The 10,157-nt window shown below is 30.9% G+C and overlaps 1 protein-coding gene across 1 annotated transcript; it reads left to right on the top strand.

Annotated features, from left to right (window-relative positions):
* Positions 1 to 10,157, top strand: LOTGIDRAFT_107324 (hypothetical protein; the record flags this gene model as incomplete). Its single annotated transcript, XM_009063853.1, has 27 exons — positions 1 to 89; positions 316 to 405; positions 588 to 642; positions 794 to 895; positions 1,135 to 1,241; positions 1,522 to 1,647; positions 1,989 to 2,101; positions 2,305 to 2,366; positions 2,607 to 2,732; positions 3,072 to 3,210; positions 3,340 to 3,443; positions 3,730 to 3,905; positions 4,184 to 4,303; positions 4,544 to 4,618; positions 4,949 to 5,043; positions 5,315 to 5,560; positions 5,917 to 6,066; positions 6,308 to 6,388; positions 6,624 to 6,746; positions 7,112 to 7,209; positions 7,595 to 7,713; positions 8,083 to 8,225; positions 8,620 to 8,764; positions 8,905 to 9,049; positions 9,298 to 9,449; positions 9,698 to 9,824; positions 10,056 to 10,157. Coding segments are annotated over 27 exons (3,210 nt in total), but the record flags the coding sequence as incomplete, so codon positions are not given.

The raw sequence follows: 10,157 nt of genomic DNA on the forward strand, positions 1-10,157 counted from the left end.
CAAACATCAGAAGAATGGCTGCGAACACATAGTATAGAGTTTCAAAAACTAACTCTTCAAGACCTAGTTGATAAAGGTAAAATTGGCAGGTAAGACTGAATTAGAATTTGTTCACTTGATTTGAAACATATTTGTTGAGTTCCAGAGCACTAAGTATGTCAAAATACTTGATAAACATCATATAAATAGTTTATCAAATAAACATTACCACAGATGATGAAAACTAGGCTGCCATAGTGTGTCAAGAGGTCTTCCCTATGATTTAGCAAATTTGATAGGTATTTTATTTAGATATTTGTTTTGGTATGATTTCAGACTGCATCCTGATAAACAGACTGGTAAAGTTAATCAACATATACAGTTTGATGGTATGGATGTTAATGAGTTTGAGTATAGAATAAATACGTACGTTAAACTTATTAAACATAGAAAATTAAACTATATCTAACATGAAATGGATTTTTATTACAGAATCAATTCATTGTTTACTGAAAACCTCTTTTCTGAGTTGATCTATTAGCTCTTTTTTGTTGGAAATTTGTGTAAAGATTTTATGAAGTTAAGTATATATATATCTTCTATTGTAGAGCTATAGAACAATATACTAAAAGAATAAAGTGGTTGTTACAGGGTAGTAAAAGGGTGAGTTGGTTGTTTGATTGAGTCTGTATTCTCTAATCATCAGATGGTTTTTCGAATGAATTAAGGTTTTTTCTGAAGTTCTCTTTATGGATTTTTTTTCTTTAAATATACTACATAGAATATAATATAATTGTTTGATATTTAATATTAGGTATTTGGTAATGTTGGAGGTAAAAATATTGGTATTTGTATTGATGCCTCAGAAGTCAGTATGGGGTATGGACGACTCACTGCCTTGAAAGAGTCATTGATAGTAAGTATCTAAATTTTTAGCATAGTCAGGCAAACATTTTTTTCAAGGTTTGGGAGCAGTAAAGGAATGCTTTATGTTCTATCCTGTATCTGTTTTATAAGGGAAGAAAAGCTGCTGCTCTAAATGTTCTTGTGGTTGTGGTTATGTGATTATTTTCTTATCAAAGGAGTTATTACAATAATGTTAATGACTCAGGCAGGTTATTGTTAAATCAAGAATTGAAATATTTTCTTTTTCAGCATTTAATAGATGAACAGTTATCCAAGAAATCATCAATGTATGTTCTAACATTTGGTTCTGATATAGATCCATTGTGGCCTGTAGTCAGAGATATTAATGACAGAGTGTAAGTATATTGATTATTATATCTGTCTGTCCTAGACCTTTATTCTTGGTATTTTGTAATGATCTCATCTCCACTTGTCACATTTAATTGCAGACCTCTCAAACAAGTAAATTATGGCTCCAAATGTAAGTTATCTGTAGCAAATATTAACAATTGAATGAATCAACTGGTAAAACTTCGAGAAGATTTACACATGCAGTTGGATTTTGCTCTCTTTTTCTTTGTAAAAATCGATAATCATAGAAAAAGATTACTTTAACTTTCTTTTTCCTTATTACAGAACCGAAGATGCTAAAGAATGGGTTATGAGACTAGGACCATCTGGTGGTTGTAATGCTTTAAAAGCTATACAGAAAGTCATGAAATTGAAAGATTTAGATATGATTTTATTTATATTAGGATCTGTGTAAGTACAAGTCTGTAGTGTATTGTATAGTGGTATTTATGTTTTTGCACATCAAGGTACAATTCAAAACAAAAGCATGTGTAGTCCATAGATTTTTAGGTAGTGTAAGTAGTAATGAACATTTTACTATAATAAAAGTATTGTGAGTAAACGATTGCGATGTATTGATGATAATGGAACACAGATTATGAAATTAATTGATATATATTATAAGATACAATAGTATTATATAATAGTTGAACTTAGATGAAGTTCTTAAATTGTCTGATTCCTAAAGTTAGTCTACAAATATATCAAAACATGTTATTTCTTTCATTTCAATTTATTTCTCACATTTTCAGACCTGACCAAGCTACAGAGAAACTCTGTGATTTTACCCATCAACTTGGAGTAGGGAGACATATGCCTATACATTGTGTAGCTTATGATTGTTCCGACCATTTAACCAATGTAAGTTTATTTTTGTTAGCAAGTATACAGGGCTCTCAAAATAGTATCATGTTCAACTTAGATACATGAATTTCTTTATCCTTTGCTATTAAGAAAACTTCTGATAATGTAAGATTGTTTTCAAGGGAAATCATTAATTGTTTTTGGATATTCTGTGTTCAATAAGATAATTGTATGGTTAAAAATGATTTGTTGTATTACAGATAGCACTACGCAATATGGCAGAAACATCACGAGGAAAATATCATTGTTATACAGCTAACTGTGAGGTAAATTATGTAGGTTTTTTAAAAATGGTTGATATTTTGTAACATTTACAGTACTATTTCTAAGTCCTAGTCATTTTTCAGCAGAAACTACTTGTTGTATGCTTCAAAGCAATCCTCTCATTTTCGAATGGTATTGTGTACAGTGTCGTGGTCTACAATCAATTTTTTTGAAAAATCTGACAATAAAATGCAGGGCATATTTGATGTCTTCATAATTATAAATGTATGTTTTAGGAACAGATCTACAGTGGTACTGATATAAGTTTATTGTTAAAAGAAATTCACCGTTGTCAAGATATTCTGGGTAAAATAAAAGAAATGAGACAAGGAATGATGGGTACTGCTTTAATTAGTATTATGAATGAGGTATGTTCATTGTGTTTACGGATCCACTATATTTATTATATATTATTATTATATTCCCATATATGGAGAAAATTGATCTATAAAAGACTACCTGGACAAATTACACAGCAAGAGATAACCTAAAGACTTGGGAGAGTGCATAATAACAGTCATCTTTTCACATTATTCCATCCAGCCCAGCTGTAAATAGGTACAGCACATACAGGAAAGATTACTGGTAGAAAAGGATCCTTACAAAGCTTAGTTGTTATCCTAAAAAAGGCTGTTTCTTTCTTTCTATATGTAGCTATTAATGTTTATATGTATATTTAGAACTAATGTACTGTATTTGTACTATAGATAACAGCTGAAGTAGCCAAACTACCACAATCTAGATTTTTACCTAGACCACCAGGACACGAAGATCCTCTCAGAATTGAGATTCCGAAATTTCATATCCGAGGATCTAGGGACTGGTTAAAACAGCATGGTTTGAAAGGTAACTTTGATTATTTCTTGTGTTGCTATATAAAAGTTTAGAAATTTAATGTACCGGTAACTTAAAAATTTAGGATGATTTTGACTTTGAAAATATTGTTTTATGTGTTTCTGTTGATTCATATTTTAGCCAAAAGATTACATCTATACCAAGTACTAGCACCTAATGCCTACGCCTTTAAAGAAGAATATATTCCAATTATTAATAAGGCTGTACAGTCTCAAGTACATGAGGTAAATAACTCTCTGTATTTTTTAGAATGTTATTTAGAGCCAAGACAATTTTAGATCAAGGGCTAGTTCTAATGGAAGTGCCAAGGGATTTAGACTTATATATACCTATTTAAAAATTCTCTACTATACAGCTTGGCTCATCTCAGGGATTTGTATTTAGCAGAAATTTAGTCTTGTAAACTGGTTTTTCTCTGAACCTCTATTATTGAAATTGTGTCACTATAAAGGGACTTATTAAATTGTGATATTTTGACTTTGATATTAATTTCCAAGATCATGATTTCAGAAAGCTATGGTACAGTTTCCGTGGCATGATGGATCTATTAAGAACATCCATGTTAATATGTCACAGTTATTTGAGTATCAGAAACAGTTGAAGGCAGCAGTGAGTTTGTTTGAAAGACGTGTAGACTGGCTCGCTAGTGGTAGTAGAAGAATCTTTGGTACTATCACTGAGAAAAAGTAGGTGGCCTTATATTTGTGTAACAAAATGATTTACTTAAAATAAATGCCCGATATAACATAGTCCCAGAAACTCTCTGACATGATTTGCAGATACCAACAATATTATAGCATGACTGAATGGTGAAATATGGATAGGTATTCCACACCAATCATAGATTTGATACATGTCTATCACAAAGGTTCTTTAAATTATTTTAACAATCAACTTTACTTGCTGCAGAAAAATGTGTCCCGGCCATTTTGTTTTTTATGTATTTTTTTTTTTTTAATTTCAGTGTGGTAATATTGATAGATACCTCAGTTTCAAATATCAATTATTTAGTTCATATGCAACATTCTATTCGATTATTGATGGAACAACAGATAGGAAATAAAGAATACTTTAATATCATTACGTAAGTATAGGTTAGATTAATCCTTTCCAAGTTACTATCTATATCATAGATTGTTGATTAGGTCAAGTTTCTCTCAAAATAACAAATTAATTTCTTTCAGTATGCTCTTGAAAGTTATTCATCACAATTTTACAACTTTCTTTATGATTGATATGATCAACGGCATTATTCAATCTTATATTTTGCTATTTGGTAAATGTGAATGAATTTTATTTGATTTTTGTTTCTATATTATGATAGATTTGGAAGTGAAAGTAAAGCTTGGAGACCAACAATGGTAAAACCTACATTAGAAAATCTTCAAGATGCTTGGAAGTGAGTAATATAGAGATGGAATTTCAACTTGTATATAACTGCCCTTAATGATATGATATGAAGAAACTTTCTGAATATTGGCAAACTTTTATTCAAAGCATTCCACATACAGATAAATGATCGTTTCTCTGCCTTTCTTCCTGTATTCATTAGCCCACATGGTGCAGAAAAGTAGTTTGTAAACCTCCATTCATTTCATTTCATTTTCTTCCTTTCTTCAATACAATTATTAAGGACTTTCGTTGCTTTTTTTACACTTGAGATAAAATTGGATCATATGATTTTTTGAGAAATCACATTCACAAGTTCACATTGTTTTTTATAATATAGATTTGTACTGGACATACAATGTGGTGGAAGTAGAAATTTCCTCTCAGCTTATAGAAGAGCTGTAGAAAACGATGATGAAATTAAACATCATATAAGTAAGTGTTGTTAAGATGTTAGGGAATCTTCTTTGTAAAAATTTCATGATAGTTTTTGCAAACTTTGAAACATCTTCATCTTCTGAAGATGTTTCTATATATTTTTGAACCATTCTGGTTATTATTAAAATACTATTGATGGGCAATGGGGTGACTCTGTCGATCTAGCATTTGATGAGAAGGATTTCTTTTGCTAGTCAGTACTATTTGGTTACTCAGTTAATTCAGTTATACCTACATAATAACTAAAAAATTGATAAAACTTTTACAGATGTTCAAGGTATATATTTATTTACCAGTGGTGTACCAGATCAAACCCAGGATGTAGCTGGGGCGTATATAGAGGAGATGAATTGTGGTCGACATATTAAACTACATTCTATATTATTTAATGTTGATGATTATAATGCTGAAGGAGCCATACCTGGACGCTATGCTAATATTACACGAACTGCCGAATGTTTGAGAAACTTGGCCCACTGTAGTACTGGTAGATTTCATTGGTTTAGAGAAACAGGTAAAATTATTTAAACCAGGTATTCCCTTGTTTAACATTAGATGAGTAAATTAGTTGTTAGTTTGATCCTTTCATAGTCTTTAAATCCATAGGATACTCATTTTGACAACAAAGTTGAGTTTAAAGATACCAATTCATCAACTGGAGTCTAAACCAAATAATATTTTTATCAGCCCATACATTTATTTTGTTTGTATTCATTTATGTCATTTATTGAAGAGTGTTATAACAAAAGCGCGCTTCGTTTTAAAATTAACTTATCTGAGATGGAGTAACAATAATCTTATCAATTATTTCTCATACCTCCTGTAAAAGTATATATATAATTAATGTTAGATTTTATATTTTGTCTGTAGGTATAATTGAAAGTGATGATATACAAGATATAAATACTGAAATAGATAAAGCTTTAAATTTCTCCTCTAAATGTGCCATGTTGGTAGAATCAGTTAAACGGAAATATAAAGATAGATTTGTAAGTTATACCAGTACATATAAGATTGGAAGTTTATAAAGATCTATAGATATTGTGATGCCCAGTTTTCATATTAAATTTATTAACTTGATTGACCACCAATTCTATAGGTGTTGTAGTAGAATTTGACAAATTTTAAGAAAAATATTATAATGTCATTCAAAATGTAGCAGTAGTAAATTTAATTGGCCATTATTGTTTTTAAATAGAAAATGTATAAATATTGCAATGTAGGGCTTTATCTTATTTTTAGTCTCACCCTCAAATGGAAGAAATAAAAGCCTTGCCCCAACCACCATCGTTTAAAATGAGGGCACTACCCCCCTCTCCCTATAAACCTAGGATAGAAGATAGTTATAAAGTTGTAACTGTTAGACCTACCAGTGCCACCAGAGATAAGAATAATAGACGTATCAGTCCAAAACGTGAGTATATCTTTTCTTGTCAATATGAATGTTCCTTGTTGATAGACTTCATTCATTTTATTGGTTTTAGTAATTCACCAATCAGATGACTGGAACACTAGAATTATCTATAGATAAGTTTTTAAGAATAAGACCCCTGATCAATGATTATTATATTTTCCAGCACCAGGACGAGACAGACCATTATCAGCTAAAGATCCTATGCAGAGAGTTCGTTCTAGCAGTGGTCATAGAAGAACAGCCTCCTCCTCGCATTTCTTTATAGATGATAAAAAAAATAATATAGGTTTGTATTGAGTATAATTGTTAATTTCTTTGGTAATAATTCTGCCAGTATAATGACTTTTAAAACGTATTCTGTGATCCAGTACCATCAAAAGTTGTAATAATTTATGCTAAACATGCGTATTTGCATTTACATCTTATGTTATGAGGATGACCATTCATATATTCATAAGTTATTTCAAATGTGTTCTGCAGAAAAACATTTCCAAATGCTGTGGAGGATGTTCATATGAAAAAAATATCTAAAACAGATTTGATCTACCAGTTATGCTGGATTGGATGCAGGTTAGGGCAATGGTTCAATTAAATTGTTTGTGTTGTAATGTAAGGTCTTCAGAAACTGAATTGAAATGTTTTGAACTTCAGGAACTGTAATTGATAAAATTCCCAGTCAGAAATCAATCCGTAAAGCATTTGTTAGACCTATTATACCAGAATTAGACGACAATGTTTCAACAAAACAGGTAATTTTTGAAGATCTGATATCTGTTGTTGCCTCTATTTATACTTGCTCTTTAGTTATTTATACACCTACTTCCCATTGAAAGGATTTTGAAGAGGCTTCTTAACTTTATATGTAGCCTATATTGGGGACACTTGGTGGTGGAATTGCAAGAACCACAGACGTCTGACTGAAATTGGAATTGTGAAAATGCATCATATAAAGAGTTTAGAAAACCTCTTTATAACCCCTTTAGAATACAAATCCAAAATGTTATGGGTATTTAACATTGTAATATTATATGGAGCAAATTAATTATCATACGTTTCTGATTTTATTATATAGTCTATCAATATGTTTTTTTTTTTGTGTATGACAAATTTTTAACAGCTATATTTTATTTACAGTGGATGAGACTCTACAGTCTAGGGAAGTTAAAACTAGATTTAAACAGATTTGTATCAGGACCCGATTGTAAACATGTAGAGAAAAGTGTAAAAACTTTAAACAAACCAGTTTCAGCCAAGTAAGTATTCATGGCTTGTAACCTTAAAACTTATCTTTAAAATAATGCTGAATGCTATGACACAATCATATTGATTGACAATTACAGAAAAAACTCTGTGGACCCTCTAAATAGGATGTCAAATAGTATTGCTTTGCTAAGAATTTGTGAAACAGCAGCCTAGCTAGAATAGATTTATGTAAATTCTAATGTTTTTGGCTGAATTTGATTCAAAACCTTGTTTTGTGAACTGAAATCTTTGGTTTTCAAATGAAACTCTAATGGAACTTCTCTTTGGACTAGTCCACTACTTTACAACTTAAACGCGCGTTTTTGTCATACGTTGGAAAAGGTTGTCTGTTAACATTGTCTGTTCTTCTGTGGTTTCAGATATTGCCATATTTTCCCGTCAGTAAATATCCGAGGAACTATTAAACATCTACAGCTATTACCCCATGAAATGGAGGATTATGAGACTAATATAGAGAAAGTTTTATGTCGTTATTTAAAACGATTACAATGGCTTCTCAGTGGTAAGATATTTTGAATTACTTTGCTGGAGGTTTCTTGTTTTCCTGTTATTCTGTATTCTAAATGTTTCTCGTTTTTTATTGTATACACAGTATTAACTGTTATAATCGTAGAAAGATAATTAGGCACATCAAAAATAAAAACACAAGCAGTCTACCTTACATTTAGTGTATGTAGTAATGGACAGAATAATAACAACTTGTTATGTTTCAGTTTCTATAAATTATAATTTTTTCAAATGAATCGCATATGTTAATTTTTTGAATATGTGCAAAATTATCCTTTATCTCTACATATGATCTTGGTTCAGTCATTACTTGTTTCTGAACTGTAACCTTTCACCAATCTAGTAAAGTGCATTGAGACTGATACATTTGAATTTTTGTTTCTTTGCAGGCAGTAGAAGAGTATTTGGTACTATTGTACATAAAAGATGCGTATTTTTGGTTGATACATCTGGTTCTATGATGTCTAGAATGGAGGAGTTAAAAAAAGAAATGGCTGCCTTAGTGTGGGAACAACTCAATAAACATAACATACAGTAAGTTTGATTCAGTTAATTCTTATTTGAGCCATGCATAAGATTTAAAAAATAGTGTTGTCTTTTACTATGTCTTGAATGAAACAACACAATTCCTGCCTATGTATCTTCTTGGTTAAATTCCTTCTTTTTATTTCTAGATTTAACTTGATAAGTTTTTCTGGTAATTGTGAAACATGGAGAGATTGTATACAGGTAGCTAATGAAGAGAATTGTCATGATGCTGTAGAATGGGCTTCAGTATTAACAGCTGAGGGCAATACATGTACATTAGAGGCCTTACAGGTATTGATATATTAGTGTTTCCATTATCTTATAACTTTAACCTGGTAAGAGAGCTGGGAGGGAGCAGTGGCTCAATGAGTTGAATGCTCAATTGCTAAATTTTGTTTTCAGTATTTTGATACGTGTATGGCTTTGAAGTATGTTTCCATGGAATCCATGTTTCAGCATTCTAGCTCTACATTTTGAATTTTCTATAATTTTTAACTCATACCAAATCCCTTTAAATCTATTTTAACTATATGTTATAGCTGGCATTTGATGATCCTGATATAGAAGCTATCTATATGTTGACTGATGGTAAACCAGATACCAGTACGTCTCTAGTACTACGTGAAGTTATGGCTATGAATGAAGAAAGAAATATACCAGTCAATACTATTTCTTTTAACTGTTCTGATAGGTAAGATTTTTGAACATTTCCTTGTTCTGCTTTAGTATTTTTCAAACAGGCTCCCTTATGTTTAAAATTTAATGCTGAACATTTTTAGATCAATAGCAATTGGAAACGAACCAAACATTATTTATAATGTTAAACATTAATGAAAAATTAAATGTTTTAAGAAGCTTAGCACTCTTATAAGAGTAATATTTTTCTGAACATTTCAGATATTACAATACTAATTGCAGATAAATCTCTTTTTCTTGCAGCACTGCCAACAGTTTTCTCCAGTTACTTGCCAATGAGACTGGAGGAAGGTATCACAGATGTCCTCCAAATTTCGATGCCCAACTTTTTGCGCACAAACTTTTATCAGAAGGCTTGGGTGACACTGAGGTAAGGAAACTCCAAACTCACTGGTAGTCACAGTCACAAGGGGTCTAGGGTTTATCCTTTATTTTGCAACTGTGAAAATGCTTTTTTTATCAATAATTTACTAAAAAACATTCCTGCATTGAGAACTCCCTCAAATGGATTGATTGAAGTGTATGATTTATTGAAATGATCATCATTTTTGCCATGAAATTTAATTCAATAATTGATCAAGAACTAATATTTTCTTTGTAGTATCCTCATCTACCCCAGTTTGAAGGAGATGATCTTCAACGTCTTGGTGCTGAAATATCTTTAGCCAGAAAATACCTGGCTCAATCACGCTCTTTCAGGTAA

This window comes from Lottia gigantea, assembly GCF_000327385.1.
Source record: "Lottia gigantea unplaced genomic scaffold LOTGIsca_6, whole genome shotgun sequence".
Classification (NCBI taxonomy): domain Eukaryota; kingdom Metazoa; phylum Mollusca; class Gastropoda; family Lottiidae; genus Lottia; species Lottia gigantea.